Here is a 21837-nt window from a genome sequence, read left to right as displayed (position 1 = left end):
TTTGAGGACGGTTATTTTGTCGCTCAAAGTTGACGTAAAGGGTAAATAGAAGGGTGCATCATGGGAGTTGTAGTTCAAATACTACTCAGAGAGGGCGTAAACCAAAATGTACCTTGTTTCATTTCATTACTAATCTCTCTGAGAAACACAGGCAGATATTATTATATTACAATATCACTACTCTATTTACAAATAGGTGAAATAAGTGACAACCATGATTAATATCATTATAATTAAATGCCAATTCAGTCAGTGCAATATTATAAGCTCCTGAATGTCCTTTATAGACCTTAGAAGTTTCCTCCACCAAAAATCGATTTTCAATATCTGGCAAGTCCTTCTCTGTCTCTAATGGAAAAATTAAAGATGTTCTGTCTAAAAGTCACCAGAGTGACTGTAATAACTGTAATTATTATGCAATCTTTGGTGGATACAAAAGCCAATTTTTTAGGCTTACCATGGGTGGAGGTTCATTTCAAATTTAAATGCTGTAAATCTAAACATGTTCATATCCACCTATTGCGGAAATATGGACAATATCAGTAAATAATAATGAATACTCAGTTAGTAGCTCTGAATATTTAGCAATTTTGCATGTTTTCCTGCAATTAAATATCCTCTTCACTAATTCTTCCATCAAATAGGTACCAACCAAAAATGATGTCACCATAAGAAATAACCCTTCACCCAGACTCACTGTTGCATCATCAGATTAGGTCAAACATTGCTGATATCATACTGTGTTGTGTTAAAGATGACCTCAGAGATATCTTTCCTGTCTTGCAACATCATAAATATGTTCACTGAATCAATTGAACAATCAGTCTATTCCACATCTCTTCTTCACAACAGGTCCCAAAATTCTGAAACCTAAAACATCTGAGTCATGAAGTCAAATGAGGACATAAAGTTTCATAAAACGTGATTATTTGCATTAATATCGTTACTCTCACAGGTGGCCACAAGTGTTGGCACGCCTCTCTGTAGCTGGCTGCCTGTGAATGGTCAACTATCAGCTTTTGCAAATTTCACAGGAAGTACTATAATAATACAAAACATAACCAAAACAAGTTGGTGTGAGTGTTTGAAAATACATCCGTTCTGACATGTTGCCTTCAAACTAAGAGCATGTTATAAACCAGTATTCTGAATAAATAAATAAATAAAAATAAATAAACGTCATTTTACTTTCATTTTCTTTCGACACAAACATTATTTGTTTTCCTAGAATATAAGTTCTGACTTAATGTATTCTTTGTCGACAGACACCTTTTGATTTCATGTATTTATTTTTGCTTTGAAACAGCTTTTGATTATCATTATCATCAGCAATAGCAGTAGAAATAGTTCGTTTGGTTTTACTTTGAAAAGCTGAACCGGATGTACCTGCTCTGATCTCGGTACCTTTTTAAGCTAGCTCCCTCTGATTAGCCACGTCATGTAAACTTAGCAGTGAAACATTTCTCATATTAAGACAGCGAGGGATCGCGGTTTTGGGGGGACATTGGTTAAATTTTTAAGAGGAGCTCTTCTTTCAGGTTTATAAGTCGGCAGTAATCGTATGGAAAGATGTCAGATATCGGGGACTGGTTTAAAAGCATCCCTTTGATCACCCGGTCCTGGTTCACTGCCTCGGTTGCCTTTCCCCTGATTGGGGTACTACGATTGGTAGATATCAGGAACCTTTTGCTGTTTCCGGAGCTGGTCATTAGCAGATTTCATGTAAGTTATCATTGACTCTGTTCACCTTTGTGCAATGCAGAAGCTGATAAACTGTATGGCTGTTGTGTTTTCGATGTGGTCGGTGAGTTAGCAAGTAGCTAGCAAGGCGCAGTCAGCAGGCCTGAGCTGTGTGATAGCCAATGAGAGGACGAGACGCAGGAGGTTACGACTTCCGGATGCTGTCACAATGCTTAACTTAATTTAGCAATACTGGAATAAGGTGTTCATTTAACATCAGTGCCAGATATATTAAAAGCATATTGGTAACCACAGATGGCAACATTGCCAAAACATTGCCTTTTTGGCATTTGGTTGAATCAAAACAGACAGTTTTGTTGTCGTGCACGCCACACGACAGGGAAGGTGTAATGAGCACCTCAGGCAGCGTTTTTATTTTAAATCACTCCGCCGCTGGCAGCAAGCTTCACTATCAGGTTACCAACAGTGAGGAGGTGGGATGTGAGTATGTGTCCTAAAAGACCTACCTCGGGGCAAAATAATCCGTGTATCATTCGTTCATTCGTTTTTCAAAATAAAACCAAAAATAAGAAAACGAAAAAACAATTCCTTTTCTCAGTATTCGTTTCCTAAACTAAAATGAAAAAACGGATAACGACTCGTTTTTTTCAGTTTTCGATTTTATGCTCAAATGAATAATGGAAAAAAACGGATAACGAGCGTTTCCCGTTTCATGTTTTATCCCATTTTGATCTGAAAAAAGTTCAATGAGCCGGAAGCGGAAGTGACCGTCTCTGTCTCTGTACTGCGAGGGCGCGCAAAACAAAAATAATGGCAGGACTTGAGGATCATGCAGATATAATTGGACAGCTTTTTGAGGATGGTAAAACGCATGCCGAGATTTCTACCACGCTGCAGCAGTTCGGTGTTCAGAGGTGCTCGGAAGCTAACGTTAGCTTTGCTCCAGGCCACTTCCGGGTGACGGTAATTTCCGGTGTAGGTACCAAATGCTTGCAACATGAAACGGGAAACGCTCGTTATCCGTTTTTTCCATTATTCATTTGAGCATAAAATCGAAAACTGAAAAAAACGAGTCGTTATCCGTTTTTTCATTTTAGTTTATGAAACGAATACTGAGAAAAGGAATTGTTTTTTCGTTTTCTTATTTTTGGTTTTATTTTGAAAAACGAATGAACGAATGATACACGGATTCAAAATAGTCCCTGCAACCTCGTTACCTGCAGTAGTGAAAAGTTACTACTTACACTTACTCAAGTACTGCACTTAAGTACAAGTTTGAGGTACCTGTACTTAACTTATTTCAGAGGGAAATATGTTACTATTTAAGTCACTACATTGTAAATTTATTTTGCAGCTATGTCTACTTAAGACTTTATTTTTACCTAAAGATGTTTAGATTGGATAGATGGTAACAGTATGAAGTATTTAAAATAAGCTCCACTTTCACAAGTCACTTCAGTAAAATGCTACTTCCACAATAGTAATTACCCATGAATATAATAATAATAATAATAATAATAATAATAATAATAATAATAATAATTTATAAGATATAACAGTCACACTTGTGAGTATAATAGCAGAACGACTGCTATCACTTTGTCTACACTTAAGTGCATTTGTCTCTTAATACTTATGTCCTTTCACTAAGTCAAGATTTTGAACGCATGACTTACAGAACATATATTGGACTATCTTTATGCTGTGGCATTACATTTACCTGAGTAAAGGGTTTGAATACTTCTTCCACCACTGTTTGTTTGACCAATCATCAGCCATGAATGTGTACTGTTTAACCTGCCAGAGAGCAAGCGGGTGTGACAGTCACCATAGGTTACTGATGTCTCTGAGAAACACAGGCAGATATTATTATATTATAACAATTACTCTATTTACTCAGTTATTTTGTTGCTTGGCAACTGAATGTGAAATTAAATCCCAACTCTGTTACATACACTATAGGCTATTAATCTTTAAGGGAAAAAATAGGTGAAAACCATGATGAATATTATTATAAGCAAATGGTAATTCAGTCAGTGCAATATTATAAGCTTCTGAATATCCTTTATGGACCTTTTTGAAGATGTTCTTTTTAAAAGTCACCCCAGTTAGTATGAATTATTATCAGATCTTCTTGTGGATACAAGTCCATGTTTTAGGCTTACCATGGGTGGAGGTTCATTTCAAATTAAAATGCTGTAAAGCTAAGCATGATCATATCCACCTATTGTGGAAATATGAACAATATCAGTAAATAATAATAATGAATACTCAGTCAGTAGCTGTAAATATTTAGGAATTTTGCATCTATTTCTGCAATTCAAAATATTTTTTATCATTTATTTAGTCTGTTAAATATATTTTCATTCAGTTGATTTTAATCTATGGGTTTAAAAAAATAAAAAAATAGGAAGATGGTGAACAATGCCTATCAGAAGGTGTGGGAGCTGCCGTCTGGTTTGAGTGGCTAGAATCAGAAAGGTTTGTCATTTTTTGTTGAAAAGATCTGTCAAATATCAAAAGTGTTGCAGTTTGATATTCTTTTGAGTGACTACTAAAATAAAATAAAGATTATTCAGCACAGTCACAATATATTCCACTTCAGTATTGGACATTTTAATTGTTTCAAGTTGTTTTCCCCTTGATTAAGATTACATATAAAATGCTCATCACCTCTCACTTCACCTCTTAAATGCTGTATTGTTCTGTTGCCATCAAACAAAAGCTTTGATTCTGATAGTGAGTTAACAGACTCTGCCGAGGAACACCGGCTGTCTGCTGTCTGCCACTGTCTCATTGTTAGAAGTTTTTCTTTTACAATCCACATGAGACTTCATGTGTGTTACAAGCACGGCCTTGAAAGTCTGGATCTGCGAACAAACACTGCTGTGTTGATGTCTTCCTACATTTGTGTCTGACTCGTGTCTCGTCTGTTTGTTTCAGATATGGAGACTTGTGACAGCCACCTTTTATTTCCCAACTGGGTTTCTGTACCTGGTCAACCTCTATTTCCTCTACCACTACTCCTCTCGGCTGGAGACAGGTGAGCCTGTCGGCCTCAGTTGCTTATACACACACTCATTCTCACACACACACTGATGCTCATTATGTCATGCTTATCTTTGTCTTGCTATTGTCTTCCAGGGTTGTTTGATGGCAGACCTGCGGACTATGTCTTCATGCTTATCTTCAACTGGATATGTGTTGTTGTATCCTTTTAAGTGGCATCACAAAATATCAATCTACCTACAGTGAATCATTCCCCCAGCATCTAAGGTTACATCCTGGTTTGCCTGATTTCCTCTCCACCATTGATTCTAGCTCTCTGCTGCTTCCTTTGCCCCTCTGCATCACTCTTTCATCTGTCTTTCCTCCACCTTACTCTCTCTCTCTCTAACTGCAGCACTGTGCCATGTCAGGGTGGCTCTGTGCCAGTGGCCCAGTGTCAGTCTACCCCTGCAGAGCAGAGAAACCTAATCTAGGTCACATGCAGCACCAGCAGTGCAGCCAGGCCCACATCTCCACACTGTGTCGTTTTGTCAGGAGTTCAGCTCTGATTGCCAGCTTGTCTCACTTTTCAGACATTTCTTGTTTATAGGAAATATTTTTGGCAACATCCTGTTCTCTTTAAGCCTGATCTTAACCAAGTGTACAGTTTTTGTTACCACAGGCCAACTCTGGGAGGGGGTGAAATAAATGTGAGCTGTGGGAGATTTGGCGAGGTCTGATCTGCCAGTTTCTGATGCCTTGCTCAAGGGGAAGAGGTAGAAGTGTAATCTTAAGGCTTCAGCTGTTATTGTATTGGTTGTTGTCCTTGACTCCAGCTGTAGATAGTTGGGATGCTGATGAACATGCGGGTGAGAATCCTCCTTTCTCTCTCTCTATAAATATATGTATATATATATTACAACATGAAATTATGACCAACACATACTGTATATAAAACTCAAAGCAACTTTTTGTAGTTATCACTAGAGATGTTAAGAGTGTTTCATAATTCAAGATCGCTACTAATACTAGCCTTACTTAAAGGTGCGATATGTAAGGATTCTTACTCCAGACAACTCCGCTAACTGCTGCTAACTGTAGCTGGTGTTACCTAGTAAGCTCAGTTAACCGTGCAGCTAGCGAGCGAGCCTATTAGCTGAGTCTGCTCAGCATGGGAGCTCAGAGCACCTGGGGAGTGTTGTTGTTGTTGTTGTTTATGTGACATTGCTCTTGCAAAAATAAAACAAAATCATGCTGCTTTAGTCGACTCATATTGTTGTTTATGTTGTTATCAGCTGCTGATGATTCCACTGATCATGTCAGTGCTTTACGTCTGGGCTCAGATCAACAAAGACGTCATCGTGTCCTTCTGGTTCGGAACACGATTCAAGGTACCTCATGTTTTATCGCCAGCACTCATCACATCACAAATTATACTTATTTTTTTTGTTTGTTGTTGTTTTTATTTCACAGTATTGTCAGATCACATGAAATGGCATCTGTCTCCGGTACGGATTGTCATCATGTGATGATAATTTCACATAAGTTGTTTCCTGATTGTGCAGCCTTCTTAGTACTCAACTTTTAACAGCCATATTAATTATATTCTTCATATTTTCTGTTTCTCTGCCATAGGCACATTATCTACCTTGGGTCATCCTGGTCTTCAACTTCATCATTGGAGGCTCGTAAGTAATTTTAGTTACTTAATTAGCTGAATCAAGATACTGGTTTATAGGTATATTTTAAACACACTGCTCTATAAATGTAAATCCAATTTCTTTAAATTAATAAGGAATGGTCTGAAAAGAAGCAATATATGATCAATATAAGTGTTTTAAGTTTTAAATTCTGCAATGTTAATAATCTTCTTCTCTTTGCTATTATTGTGCAGTTTTGTGGATGAACTAACAGGGAACCTGGTGGGTCACCTCTACTACTTCCTCATGTTTAAATACCCCATGGATCTGGGAGGTCGCTCCTTACTCTCCACACCAGAGATCTTGTAAGTGTTTTTTTTTCTAATTTGGATTTGTCTTCCTTGCTGAATTTGGGGATGTTGAAGATGTGTTGTACACATCTTCAAAACACGTGTGTAACTTCTGAATGAAGAAACAACAGTTTCTCCTCTAAGGCATGCACATGTCTCTCCTGCTCTCTCCAGGTACCGGTACCTCCCCAACAGGAGGGGAGGAGTGGGTGGCTTTGGAGTCCCTCCTGCCAGGAGACCAGCTGCCCAGGAGCAGGCAGGAGGTGGAGGTGGAGGTGGAGGCGGAGGCGGTGGAGGACGCCACAACTGGGGCCAAGGCTTCCGTCTTGGAGGAGAATGAGAGAACACAATAGGAGAGCCATGCTCCCCCATACTTTGCGCCCAGTAACAAATGGCCATGCAGTTGATGTTCCAGGTTAAAATGCTTGCTTTTTCACATTCTCTCCTGTTAGACCTTGTCTTAATTCATATTCATATTCATGTTTAGTTTTAAAGGATACGGCAGGAGTAAATGTGAGAAAGCATGCATTTTAACTGAGGCAACACCGCATAGCAGGACTCAGACTCTGGCTTTAGGTTCAGCTTTACCATTCATTCTGCTGCGGATGTTTCAATGTGAAGCAGATAGAAGAAAATATGAATAAAAAGATTTTTTTTATGTGATGATTCTTCCCCTCCCCATTTCTTCCTCTTTTTCTGTCCTCTTCTCACCCCGTTCCCCTCCGCCCTCTCTCCACAATTTGCAATCGGACTGTCAAGACAAGAGATGTTGCAGCTGCACCCCAGCACGCTGTTGATTTTGATTCTTGTGTTCCTGTCCTCTCTCCCTCTCTGTGATGCCATATCAGATTACATTGTAATTACCGATGCACTGGGAGTGTACGCTCTGCCACCCCTCTGCACAACACAGGGCGAAGCTATTTAGAGAGCACTGTATCCAGGTCTGAATTTACATGGTGTAAAATGTTCAAGCGTCCATGGCACAGACTTGATCTTCCTGTTTTAACTCTGATCTTGATCAACATGAGGTGAAGATGGGATTTTTCTTTTTTTGTAAATATAACAGTTGTTTATTGAAAGGATGAGTGAGTGTCAGTGTTTCCATGGTTCCTGAATGCAACACAAGGAAAAGTCAGGAGATCTCAGCCAGTTATGTGCTAGTATGGCTGGTGGAGTATCACTGTGACTGTTGGTACAGTATACAATTAAGGCTAACACTAATATTCCTTATTAATTAATCTGACATTTTTTATTAATTATTTAAATTTATTATTTTATCAATTATTTTAGAAAAGAAAAGAGATTTTCATTGATTTCTTTATGCCTAAACAAACTAAGTAAACAAACTGACAAAGGACAACACAATTTCATACTGTTTTACTTTGTTTATATGTGGTGGACCCTGCCACCTTATTAGCTTCAAACTGTGTTCTGGGGACCTTGTTTTCCTCTAAGAACAGCTTGTTTATTCAATTATGGTAAAATATTTCTCAATTTGTATTATGACCTCATTAATATTGTAAATATTAAAATTCTGAGTTTGAATTTTTTCTCTAAAACTACATAGTGCCCCTTTAAAGATGCAAGAATTACCCTGTCAAGTTCAAGCAAACTCGGATGAACAGTCAGATTTTTCCACTGATTCATGTTTTTTTTTGTTTTTTTTAAAGTTGTTCTGAACACATTTTGTACTGAAATAAACCAGTAATGTTCATCATGCTCCCTGTACCTCCTCCAAACTGATGCACAGAATCAACGCTGGACCACCAAGACGGTTTTACGGTTGGTTGTGTATTTATTGAGTTACAGCAGACTTAAAAGTAGAAAATGAAAATGCAAGCGGTTTTCCATCCTAGCCAACCAAATGTACAGTATCCCAGATACTCATCCGAACATGAAACTAAAGCAGCAGCAGAAGCGACAGACATTCAGCCAGCAAACAGCCACACACCTGCTGTTCAACCAGTTTAATATGACGGTTCAACTTAACTGTTTTGTTGCAGTTTGCACCAACAATCACAGATATCCCTTTAAATCAGTTTGGAAAATCAGTTGTGAAAAATTAAAATTTTGAAGCACATGCAAGCAGCTCATGTTGTGGTAATCCGAATGCTGTTTTGAAGACAATCAGCACAGGCTTGATCATTCATCTCTGTGACTCTGAGATGTGTTTCAGGTGTTCTGAACTGACTGTACAGAAATCAACTAAACCCAGTCTGGCTTTGTGTAGAAGGACAGAAAAGCCTGGAGAGAAGACAGATGTGTTCACAGATCACAGCTGAGCAAAAGTGGCTATCGGACACGACTCAACTATAGGACCTCGAGTTATTTTGTCATGCGTGAAAACACTTTCGCCAAACTGTTCTTGGCAAGTTCAGTCAAGAATATTTCAAGTTTTTCAAACAAAGAAGTGAAATGCTGAAGTCGTCTTCGCCGGTCTGTACTGTTCCCAGACAGCAAATGTCAGATAAAGAGAGCTGTAAAGGCAGCGTGGTGCGATCACACAGACACTCCACTCTCTTCTCTATGTCGTTAATCATTTCTATATCAGGAAAAGGAACATTCTGTGCTGTTTAAACATGCCTCGGGTGCTGATGCAAGAACCAGCTGATTAGAAAAGATGCTGGAAGTTGGGACGTACAGTGCATTTATTCATTCCTTCGCCCTAATGCATTTTTTCTGATTCGTCTGTGTTCACTCTCTCCTCTCAGCAGCGAGGCTGTAGCTGCGTTCAGATTGCTCCTTCTAACTGCCCCTCGAGCACCTTCAGTGTAATTCTATGAGGGTGAGTCAAGGTGACGCAGCAGGAGAACAAAAGGAAAAGTTACCGTTTCCAACAGTTTCAGAAATGAAGTGGCCTTAGCGTGTAGATATCTATCACTACCACAGGGATATAAGCAAGTGCCATCAAAGACTACTCATAATGAGTAGTGCGCAGGTATGATTTTCAAAAAATAGGGCTGATTTTCAGCAAATAACAGACTATTATACACTTTGAGCTTAAAACAACAACAAAAGAAACATTCCAAGTTTTGGGGCAAGTGTCAGACTTTTTTAAAAATGTAACAAAACTCGCCTTCCCAGTAAAACTGTACAAACTTTTTTTTTGTAATACAGAAAAATATTTACAAGGGTGCTTCTTAAAAAAAAAAAAAAAAGTGTAGTAGTAGTAAGAACAATGCATCAAGTCCAGCTTTGGCACTCCTCTTAATGTCAGCATCTGCTCCACACATCAGTGCTTCAACTGTGGAACAACAAAGTCAGTCCCCGGCGCTTCGTGATGACATCACAGGCAGACAGTTACATCACTGGTTCCACGTTTGGTCATCGTGAGTCGTCGCCTTATGGTCGGTGACTCAGCGGTCAGAGATTTACTCGACCTGGAACAGAATGAGACAGAAACATGATGAAAATTAACACACCGGCCAAATCATCTTTCTAGTAAAAATCACTGTTGGCCCTTTTCAAAAGAATTTGCATTTCATTGTTTCATAACATTGTTTAAAGACTTTGTTTGCAATCCTCACTGACAAATTTCATCAGCTGACAAAAACATGCACATGAAGTGAAAACAAACCGTGCCTACAAAAACGCAAATGATTATAATAGAACTAGAAATGTAACACCACCACTTTCATTCTGCCTTACTGTGACACTAACACTGTGTGTGTGTGTGTGTCTGTGTGTGTGTGTGTGTGTGTGTCTACATCTCCATTGCTAATGATGGTGTGGTCTAAATATCATCCTGCCATCCCTGTATGCCATCTTTTTGAAGGACCAATCAGAGGTAATTACACCCTGATAACTTCCTGGGTAGCTGGAGGCTGCAGCTGTGGCATCTTAAAGGAACAGTACACCATTTATTTATCTATTTATTCAAGTCAAACAGTGACCCCTTTCAAAATCCATCTCCACACCAATTGTTCCCTTTCAGGGGTCAGAGAGGGCTGGAGTGTATCCCAGCATGCACTGAGTGAAAGGCAGGGAATCACCACAGCATGTGCAGATGCAGCCATGTTCTACTTGTCTTCACCTACAATTAACCCTTTTGTGATAGGTATAGATGCAGTAAAATCTTTATTACTGATGTTACAGCAGCAGCAACTATGAATGAAGGCTAATGTCGCTATTTGTATTAGGCAATAGTTTGCTAACACATTAGCCAGAATGCTTTAAAAAGGCTATAATATGTCAAATGTGTCATTTTTAGAAAAGGAAAAACTGATTAATGCTTTTACTCCAGGTAAAAACTGGATTCATCTGAGTGGTTTTTTTTTTTATGAGAAAAGCATCAGAGGATGTACAACATATTAGACTTTTCCTCTATTTCCCAACACACTGACCCATACAGATCACAGAGATTTTCTCACCAGTTTGACCTACCATCAACCAGTGACCCTCCCAGGTTGCTCCAAGGTCAGCACTTCAGTGTCTGTTGCCAGCCTTTGTCTTTCCACTGCTTCCTCACTCTCCTCCCCCACTGCCACAGTCACCTTTACCCACCTGGCAAGGAAACAGACAGGTGACAAGTTCAAACACAGACTACTTCCATAAATCAGAGCATGAGTTGTACTGAGTGGTTCTGTGAAATGAAAATCTAGATCTCTGCAACATATAACAAGGGCAAAGAATGGATTGATTCAGCATCTACAAATGGTGATGCCCATACAGTTCTGTATTTTTAGACTGTTTCACAAAAAACCTTAAAATAACTCCTCAGATATTCCTTTAAAAAAAAAAACTAATACTAGCTGAGCACAGAAAATAAATATAGGATAAAAGATCTGTTTCCCTTCTCTCCACCCACCTCCCTTTGTCAGCAGCACCAGAACCGGTCTGGTCCGGTCTGGTCCGGCTCAAGTCCGTCACACTGTGGGCTAATCTGTCAGTCAACCACTGGACTTTGTCTTGGTCAGACAGCTTTGAGTGCTCTGTTACAGCAGCTGTGTTCTCTCCAGCCTCCTCCACTGCAGCAACGGCTGTAGAATCAAAAACAACAACAACAGAGAAAACATAAAGTCAAACAAGGGGATAAAACACTTAATATGCCTTGAAACAAAACTCCACTCCGTATTCTCCTCTGAAACTCACCTGTCACAGCCTTGACTTCTAAGGAAACGCTCTGGTTTTTCTCAGAGCTCTGGCCGTTCTGTTCCTGGCCCGCTTTCTGCTGCTCTGCAGGGTTTTGGTTTTCCATCCAGTCCAGAGTTTCACCGTTCTTCAGTGCCGAGCGGTGGTCCTTGAACCAGCGCACAATGTCTGTGCGTCCCAGGCTTGTTTGGACCTCCAGCTGGCTGTACTCCTCAGGAGATGGCCACTGAGTCCGACAGAACGTCTGTCGAGACAGATTATGTAACGAAACATGAACATTTTATAAGATGAAAAATACATGAAATCCAACAACAACATTTTTTTTAGCCATGCTAGCGGCAGCAATGTTGGTTGATTCACCACTTTGGTCCAGACAAATGAAAATCTTAACTATTGGAAGTGTCGCCATAAAGAGGCGTCCTCATAGTGTGATTGATATTGAGGTGAGATTTTCAAAATCTTAATCTGTATAGTAACTAGTTGCGAAAGTTGTTCAATAGGCACAGAAGAGCAAAAAGTAATCATCTAATACTTTGGTTTAAGCCCAAATGCCTGAAGAAATGAGCCTCAGCTTTGTGTACTTTGTATTATGCTAATTAGTAAATGCTGGAAGATGGAATATAACTAAGTACATTTACTCAGACGGATACTGCACTTAAGTACAAATTTGAGATAAATGCTCTTAACTTGAGCATTTGCATTTCATTGTACCTTCTACCTTTTTTCCAATTCAGAGGAAAATATTGTACTTTTTACTCATCTTTGCTTATTAAGCAGCTGTAGCGACGAGTGACTTTACAGATTAACATTTTACATATAAAATATTGGGTTGAGCTGACAATGGCCGATGGCTGACAGTCATTGACTAATGACCCTTCACACCCTGCCCCACCACAGAGCACAGGAGTAGTAGTAGTAGTAGTAGTGTGTCCTCTCAAGAGCTTCCATAAGGCAGGAGTTGTTGATGTTAATGACATGTGGGAGAGAAAATGAAAAGAAGATTGTTGCTGCTCAATGCACTAATGTACCGCCTCCAAGTCTCCCGTTTATTATTAAACCTGCCCAGTTAGGAGAATCCAAGACACTCTGTGACATTGATGGCGGCGGTGTTTCTTTCTTTTGGGCAGTTAGTGTGTTTCTCTCAATCGTGCTGTTGTTATTTGCGTTTTCTGAGCTTAGCTTCCTCAGTATAGCTAGCCTGCTAACTTTCTGTTTTACTGTTTCAAGCTAGTGAAGCTGAACACAGCTAAGTTAAGGACATGTGCGCAGAAGACTCTTTTAGACTCAGCACGGGGATGTATGTCGGTGGTGGCGGGGGACAGTTTTCTGGGCTGTGTGAGTTCAGTGGGTCAGAGCGACAGCAGGGAAACAGCGGTGACTACAGTGACTGCAGTATGGCAACTCTGAGGGGACAAATTCAGAAACCCCTTACCCACCCACGAACAATGATGTCATCGTCCATCACTATGTTTCACCCCTAACCCTAATACATAACTTACGATGAGCTTAGAGAATAACTACCTAATAGTATGTAAAGCAGTTAAACTCAGTTCCCTCTTTACTCAAGCTCTACTTACAACAATCCAATAATATAATATAAAACAGTATAAAGCTCAGGTGTCATTTTTCTGACTCATTTGATATTTAAAATGCATTTTCATTCAATACTTGCACACAAGTGATATTTTCAGTGAATGTCTTGTACTGCAGTAATTTCTATTGCAGTATTGCTACTTTTACTTCCTCCACCACTGAACATGTTAAACTGAAATAGTGAACATTATGCCTGCTAACTATCACCGTATTAACATTTTCATTCAAAGCACGTTAGCATTCTGTTAACATGTAGCTCTAAGCACAGCCTTACAGAGCAAGACTATAGAGTACTTGGTCTGAGTTAGTAAGTGCTTTATCACATTTTTTCCTACCTCAATAGAATCTTAATGATCGAACCACGACGTGAATACAACAGTTATAAACAGTTGGCTCTTTTACTTTCTTTCTTCTTTTTGCTCAATTCTTGCCAAACTCCCTCTGGCAGTAAAAGACAGATGAAGCTCATGGGAAAGTAGCTGACTGTCATTGTAATGACTCAGTTGAGAATTATGTTTACAATCCTACACATTTACCTTTATGCTACGTGTGGGCGGTATGATAAATACATCGGCTTTGTTGACAGCTTAATATATGGCTAATGGACTGTTTTTTTGGCAGATTTCAAAATGAGCCATCAGTAGCTGAAATATATGGGTCATCGTTAACTGACAGCCTGTGCCTGTGAAATGTGTTACAGAGCATAAAACCAGATATCTCATGGATATATGTTCCATTTATAGGCTCTGTAATCCTATGGGATGCTGCCGTTTTCTAGACACAACACGACTGCAGCTCCGTCTCTTCAGTTTGTCAGATCTGACCTTGCAGTCTTCCTGCCTTCTTATCTCACTTCTAATATTAAAGTATCAGCACATTTCATCATGTAGTGTCAATCACACAGCTTCTCCTCCACAATACCTTCTCGAGATAAATCAATTTCACACAACACCTCACTTCAGATTGTATTAAAAAAAGGTGCCATCTCATCAACTAGTCTCTTTAAATTCACAACTCATTAATGTCCTGATACCTTTAACAGCCCATCAGCGATTAAAACAGTATTCATCTTTATGTCATTATAGCTTGGATTAAAGTTCCCAACTGGTGTCATATTTGAATACTTCTAATCAGGGCTGGTGTTGACATGTTTTCATCAGCTTTTCTCACCTCTCTGAGCAGGCTGAGGGAGCGGCCGCTGATGGGGGCTGGGCTGGTGGAGGCTGACAAGATGGGAGGATGGGGAGAAGAAGAGGAGGATGATGTGAGGATGGGAGGTGACGCTGAAGAGGAGAGGGTTGGTGGATGAGGGGAGGAGGCTGCGAGCACAGGAGGGGATGATGAGGAGGAAGAAGAAGAGAGGATAGGAGGATGAGGGGAGGAGTGTAGAGATTTCCCGTCCGGCTCCCGGTGATGCGAGGCCCCGTTGAGCAGTGCTCCCGGCCGCTCCACCCTGTCCTCCATGTTCTTTGAAGCCATGGTGAGTAAAGCCTTCTCCATATTGTCCCTCAGCCCCCGGCGCTCTGAAAACCAGCAGTCCACTTCCGTCTTGGACAGCTTGGTCTCCTGGGCCAGCTGGTCTGCAGGAGAACAGAGTTCAGTGGATCAGATGAGCTGCGCTACCTTGAAGTGGAAGGTTTTTTTTGGAAACCTGAGAATTCAGTCCCTCTCCAGGGGACTTAAAAATGGGCTCATTAAAAACATTTCTGCTATTCCTGTCATGCAGGCACCCACCAGAGACGGCCCTGCAGCTCCTTTGGGGTGCAAGAAAATTAAGTCACATGCTGTGAAGTAGTATAAATAGAAGAAAACACCACCGGACTTATTTAAGTAATTTCAACATGCACTGCCAATTTCACCGGCTGATTCTCACTCTATGTATCCAACATCAGGCGCAAAGCTTGTTAGAAGTGGTTTAAAACTTCTGTTATAACAATGTTAATTTTCCACTGCAAGGGGATGGAAGTTGGGTCTTTGACGTTGCTCACACTGTACAAATGAAATCAAAACATACAAAATTAAAAATAGAAATAAAATGGAAAAATAAAAATGTACATGTGCATAATGTGTATAAATGTCTGATGTCAAGTAAAAAACAATACTTATTTTAATATTTCAATACTAATCTGTATACAAATAATTGAATGTCATCTTTTTTTACTGATCCATTGATACCTCTCACTTTACTTCAAGGATAAATATTTTAAAAACAACCTGTCTGATATGGGTTTTCCACAAAAAAAAGTGCTTCATTAAAAAAATCTTAAAAATAAATCTCTCTACTCAGGAGAGTCTGTGAATATGCAAATATTTTTCACTTCAAAATTGTGACTGCTGAACACAAGATGTCTTCTCCTTCACCGTCTGTTCTCAGTATACCAATAAGCAAAACACATTTTAAGTAGAGAGGGACTTTAATGTTATGCCGTTAAGTCGATTCGCATGTGTGTTGGTGGAAGTCTTTACCTAGATGTGCCTCTGTTGGAGAGCTACTCCTCTGGAAACTTTCCTCCAGCGCCTTCAGCTGCTCTGATGACTTGCCCTTCACCCTCTCCAGCAGGGGAAACTGGGTGGGCACCGCTTTCTTCACAGGACCATCTTTGGGTGCTGATGTCACCTCTGCTTTCACCAGAACTGGAGGTTGAGGAGCACCTTCAAGAGGAGACAGAGATGATTGATATTACTGAAGGACACAGCATAAACAGATTTTAAAGAAATAGGTACCACATTACTGACTATGATCTCATGCTTTCTCAGTATTTGTTTTCTCACGTTTAGGAATGATAAAAACCACATCTGAGAACCAAACCAGCTCATTATACCCTACAGAAAGATACATGATTAATCACAGTCGAAGGGTTTTATCATTATATATGATCACGCCACATACCTTTGAGATTAAGGAGCCTCTGTTCACTGAACCACTTCTTTATCTCTCCTCTGGAGAGCCCGGTGGTCTCTATCAGTCTGTAGATCTATCACATGACAAGATGCAACATAAAATGAAACACTTAGTGTGGGTGTTTATCAATGACAGCAGTGTGCTTAAAAAAAGCCAGTAGCACTAAATTAGAAAGTAGAAGCAGCTCCAAAAATCTCACTGGCACAAATAACGTCATTTCACTCACTTATTCTTACCTCATCTTCCTCAGGGAAAGGACACTGTGTGTAGCTGGACCTTAGCACTGACAGCTGCTCAGCTGTTTTATTGGGGTCAACGGTAAAACTCAGCAGTTTGGGCGACACCAGCTTGGATGTTGCCATGGGCGCCGAGATGGTTTGAATGATGGAGGGTCGTTTGCTCTCCGTGGCGATCACGGGGGAGGCCAGAGGCCGCTTGAGTGACTGGACCACCTGTGGGAGACATGGTGGAAGATTTGACCACTTCAAATCGCATGTGTGTCCTTTGTAGTGGCTCCACAAAATACACCACAGCTTAGTTGCCAGGCAAAAAATATGATCGCTTTTGCATCTCTTATAGTCAGACGACCTCTACTGCTTAAAGCAACATTATGCGACTTTGTTTTGCCTTAAAATAACAGCTTTCAAATCATTTAGATGCTACAGTGTCTTGTAACAGGGTGAATGGTGTCTCTGTCACAGCCACTCCACTCCCATATCACTTGTTCCTTCACAATGAGTTTTGTTTGCAGTCAGCACCTACATTACATCTGACAGACTGTTACAGACCTGGGATTTGTATTTATGACAGTGGTGTTGCACTCAGAAACTGTGGGGGGCGCCAAATCACACAAAACGCCAATTTCTACATAATGTTGCCTTAAATGGAAGGAATGGTTCCCTCCAACTTTTAATAAATGGATTGAAGACCTTTCACATTATTTGAGCCATTTTTAACCTCCTGTTTATAGAAAAAATGGACGCCAGTGACATTGCAGTTTTGTACCATCTTATTTTTTTGTCTCACATATTTTTGTTACATCTAATTGGTTTATATGCAGATGTGATTGTTCATGAAGTTGATTCTGTTTGATTAGAAATCAATACATTAGGGACGGGCCTCTGTTGGATTTTAAATACCAATAAAAAGACCTTGAGTAAAGAGCTCAGAGGTCCTTTAAGAATTGATTTGTTTTTCACAACTGACTGAACTTCTGAATTTGTCTTCCATACTTCACTGGCAAATTTCGCAGTTTTATATCAACATTCACATGAGGAGAGGTGAGACATATCTAGACCTTTTACAGTTTATGAGAGGATTGTAGCAGGATTCAAACTAATAACCTTGGCACAGGTCAATTTTGTGGCTCACAGCTGGATATACATTTGTAAAACACTTCTGCCCAGATGTTTTGTACCTGGTTAGGCAGGGTGAGTGCCAGTGGCGCACAGGTGACGGTGGAGCCGTTCGCTACAGGAGTGAGCACCAGGCTGGTCTGTCCCAGGAGCTGGCAGGGGAGAGACTGCAGGACCGAGGCTGCCTGCTGCAGACTTTTGGATGCTGCAGTGGAGGCAGATGATTGGGAGTTGAGCTGAGGAGCTACAACGAAGGTCTGAGGCACAGAGGAGATCGTCCCGTTGAACATTTTCTTCCTGGCTTCCTCCACCTGTCACAGACGAACAGCACATTTTACATTTGTATGTTTAAAATAAAAATCCTAAAACCCTTATATCTTCTCTCAGTATACGTATTACTGCCAAGCTCTTCTTCTTCTTCTTCTTCTTAACATTATGACCATTTGCAATTGAACCAGATAATAAACAGGCAGACATTTCATGCTTCAGAATGGAGAATGCAGCATCATTTTTTAACATTACCATTATTAGTTTTTCTTGTTTGGTAATGCAAAGTGAAATAAGCGATATATTATTTATGTATAATTTAACAACATAAATCAGTTGTCAAACAAAAGCCCACGACCTGATCAGTGGGTATCACAATAGACAATTAGTGCACTTGTGCTCTGAGCTATAATCTCCTTTGGAGCAACATGATTAGGGCCAACTTAATATACAGCCCAGGCTAATTATTCACATTATTTGGAATCTGGATGCAAGTAAATTAAGAGGATTTCAAACATAAGGTGCTAGAAAATACAGTCTCTAGAACCATTATTACTTTTAGTCTTCAGAAACCAGCTGATGCCTTATTTTAGCAGGTAAACCACATTAAAACCACACTTGAGGGAACTGAAGGAGTGCTTTGAATGTTTTTATGGACTATAATTCCCACCTCCTCAGGAGACCAGCTAATGCCCTGTTTGAGCCTCTGTGTGGTGAACCAGACTTTGATTTGCTCCTCTGGATGTTTTGAGGCTGCGGTGAGCCAGGAGAGCTCGGCCTGTGTCGGGTAGGGGAACTTGTTGAAGGAAGAGATGAGCGTCAGGTTGTCGTCCAGCGAAGGGTTGTATTTGGTTGTGTTGAGGGGCACTGCGATCTTCGGCACCTGAAGTGATACAGTAAGCAACGGCGACTCAGTGATTTTTCAGTTCTTGTGTTCAGAAAAAAGCGACAAAATTCAGCAGTGTTTATATTAAAAAGAGTAAAGCAAATTTTCTTGGTTAAAAAAGCTCCAATTAAACCCAAGTAAATATTAATTCCAAACTTATTAATGATCTGTAATCTTATTCTCATTCTCACTCTCACATTTTGCTGAGCCGATGTGCACCGACTCTCTAGTTCACACTGACAATTAAGTGGGATTAACTAATTGAAGTACACCATGTGGAACACCATCTCCTTTTTCCTTATAATTAGCATTTAATTACATATTTCTTTTCAGGAATCTTACTAAGAAATAATAAGGAAGGTACAGGCTGAAAAAATAAAGCATAACCTGCAAAAAAAAATTTTTAAAAAAAAGGTGCAATGTGCAGGAATTTGCCACCTGTCATAATCAAAACAGACAGAAGGCAGCATATCACCAGAGCATCCGCTAAATGCTGCTAACTGTAGCTGCCATTAGCTTGATAGCTCAGTTAGCTAGCAGCTAGCGGTCTGGACTGGGAGTTTGAGGACCACGTGTTGGTGTTTACACTGCTAGCACAACAAGAGCTAGCTGTTTAGCATGCTAACTTCAGACATGACTTCATGTGTTAGTGAGCTTTAGAGGTGGTAGTAGGGGTATTTTGCTACCTCTGAGCAGAGCTAGCTAGCAGTTTTTGCTGTGCTTCCAGCCTTTATAGGAAGCTAAGCTAATTACTTGCTGGCTTTAGCGTCATAGTTCACATACAGGCCCTAGAGTAGGATCAATTATCTCATCCAACTCTTGGCATATAAAAGCAAATTATTGTGTCCTACCTGCGTATAGTTTAGAGGCCGCTGTAGGGAAGGCATGATGTGAGAAAGGCCGTCTGCTTTTAGTAGAGTCGACTCCGGGATGATGACCGTCCCGTTCACATTGAGCGCTGTGATTGGTTTCTTGGCCAGATCTGGGGTCAGTTTACCCAACTCTGTCCGTTTGTTATCCGACAACATTAGTTTTGGTTTACCAATCTTAACTGTGGTGGGTTTGCTGAGCGGCAGAGTGCCTAGTTCGTCCCCTTTGCCAGAAATGGCGCTGGAAGTGTTGTAAATGACTGCACTGTTACTGCAGCCCTCTATTGTCTGTTCCAAGATTGTCTGATTGTTCATTTTGATGCGCTTGAACTTGAAGTTGCTCTCCCCTGGGTGACACCTCTCGTTGTGTTCCGTCAGGGTGTCGAACTTCTTTGTGTTGAAGTTACAGACGGCGCACAGGTACAAGGGGTTGAGGATGACGTTGGGGTGGTTGGCGTCGACGTGTTCTTTGAAAGTGTTGAGGTTCTGTGTGGAGAAGGGGCAGTATTTACACTCGTAGCCCCCCTGCTGCCTACGCTGAGGCTTGGAAAGGTCTGGAGGCTCGGTAGCTGGTTTGTCTGGAGCGGTTGGAGGGTCCAGTTCCACAGAAGGCTCCGTCTCTGCTGAGATATCCGTTTCCATAGGTGCTTCTTCAGTATGGTTCTCGGTCGGTATCTGATAGAAGAAGAAGGAAGATTTCAGATTAAAAGGCAACAGCATTTTCAATCTTGAACACATCAAACACACAAACCAAGAAAAAACCTTATTCATTAAGTTTAACCTGTTATAGAAAAGGGACACACGCTCTTGTCTGTTGTGTTTACCTCAGTGCCATGTGAGTCCTCTGTGTCATCATCCAGCTCCACCATGGTCTGGTCAGGCCGGATCATACACGGCGTGGAGGCCTTCCGTCGACTTGACATGATGATGGCTGATCTCGGATTCGTCTGGGTGGACAGCTGCCCTCACTCGGTGCCTGTGCTCGGCCAGCGGTGATATAAAAAGGTGCCCAGGATGTAAGACTACTGTCACAGAGTGCTGGTTGGATAAACGGTCTAAGGTACCGAAGAACAGCCAGGAGGACTGGCTTGTACTGGAACCCAGATATGGGCCTGGGCTCTCTGAGTGAGCACCGGACAGTCTCTGAGATGGAAGTGAGAAGCCCAGGAGTCTGAAAAACAGTCTTCCTCCCCTGGGGTAGGATTAGTGGCTGCAGAGAGAGGAAGGCGGTGGGAGGTGAAGGTCTGGTAGAGATGGGACTGCTGTAGTGTTGTGTAGGCTGGGCTCGCTGACAGTGTCAGCTCCAGAGCTGGTCGACCTCCTGGAACTGCATGACAGGATGCTGCCTGGATGGAAGAAGAAGAAAAGGAAAAAATATTATCATAAACATTAGACATTACATTTTCATATTGGCCTTTCCTTAAAAAAAAACAAAAAAAACAAAACACACACACCCACAAAAACTCATCTACTTCCTCTACTTCTGCTATTTATGACTTAAGTGCATTGAAGCCATAGATCTCATCTTCATTGTCATGGTCACTCAATATACAAGTAACGGAAAAAAAGACAGAGCAGGTAGTTTGTAATGCAACATCTTTGATCCTTTTTCAGCTTCCTCACATAAATCTTCTTTATGACCAGAAATTGGTTGAAACTCACTGAGACATTGGTAAAGCTTCTGAGCATTGAATTATACACCAAGGCAGAATGAACAGAAATGAAACCAGGTAAGGAAAAAAACCATAGACAACCTTTTCAAGGACGCCAAACAGGCTGCTTAGAGCATGTCAAAAAAATGCACCATGCTGGGTTTTTTAAGCTCAGCAGTGTCCCATGTGGACCTGCGGCGAGCCTCCACCCCAAAGAGGTAGAGCCAACAGTCAACAGCTAAAATGGCTAGAAAATGAAAAAGGTCAAAGGAAGCTGACGAACAAACAGGTCAACAGGTGGTCTGCCGCTAGACACGTGCAGCGGTGAAAACAAAGAAAATGTTTCGTATTATTAGAATTAGACGCTAGCTGCAGTGGACTGGGTCTGAAAAAGGTCTGCTAAATGAGCATTTGTCGCGTCACGCTGATGGAGGGAAGAAACAGTGTTGAGAAATCCACATGCATCCCTTTGGTGGATCAGAAAAAGAGAAGAGGCAGACGTGATGGAGACAAAACATGTTACTGACAAAACAATGCAGAGCT

At 40.8% G+C, this 21837-nt stretch overlaps 2 protein-coding genes across 2 annotated transcripts in view; one reads left to right on the top strand and one right to left on the bottom strand.

Moving 5' to 3' along the window:
* Positions 1-1422: 1422 nt before the first annotated feature.
* Positions 1423-7342, top strand: derl1 (derlin 1). Its single transcript, XM_073484856.1, has 8 exons — positions 1423-1722; positions 4645-4744; positions 4846-4910; positions 5532-5558; positions 5985-6080; positions 6325-6377; positions 6584-6694; positions 6854-7342. Exons 1-8 carry the CDS (start codon positions 1570-1572, stop codon positions 7017-7019), a joined length of 771 nt encoding a protein of 256 aa, XP_073340957.1. The 5' UTR covers positions 1423-1569; the 3' UTR covers positions 7020-7342.
* Positions 7343-8450: 1108 nt separating this feature from the next.
* Positions 8451-21837, bottom strand: part of LOC141011631 (zinc fingers and homeoboxes protein 2-like) — a 30363-nt gene continuing 16976 nt past the window's right edge. The window contains exons 2-13 of the mRNA XM_073484855.1: positions 20467-20988; positions 19625-20317; positions 18558-18770; positions 17683-17931; positions 16502-16717; positions 16254-16338; positions 15830-16015; positions 14534-14943; positions 11771-12014; positions 11487-11658; positions 11063-11182; positions 8451-10059 (exon numbers count right to left, since the gene is read on the bottom strand). Of these exons, the coding sequence (XP_073340956.1) occupies positions 11065-11182; positions 11487-11658; positions 11771-12014; positions 14534-14943; positions 15830-16015; positions 16254-16338; positions 16502-16717; positions 17683-17931; positions 18558-18770; positions 19625-20317; positions 20467-20565 (2685 nt within the window). The 5' untranslated portion in view covers positions 20566-20988 and the 3' untranslated portion in view covers positions 8451-10059; positions 11063-11064. The remainder of the gene's footprint in view (positions 10060-11062; positions 11183-11486; positions 11659-11770; positions 12015-14533; positions 14944-15829; positions 16016-16253; positions 16339-16501; positions 16718-17682; positions 17932-18557; positions 18771-19624; positions 20318-20466; positions 20989-21837) is intronic.

The sequence above is a fragment of the Pagrus major genome, chromosome 17, assembly GCF_040436345.1.
Source record: "Pagrus major chromosome 17, Pma_NU_1.0".
NCBI classification, from domain to species: Eukaryota; Metazoa; Chordata; class Actinopteri; order Spariformes; family Sparidae; genus Pagrus; species Pagrus major.
The sequence above is the reverse complement of the archived record's forward strand: the minus strand, read 5'-3'. Positions and strand labels throughout refer to the sequence as shown.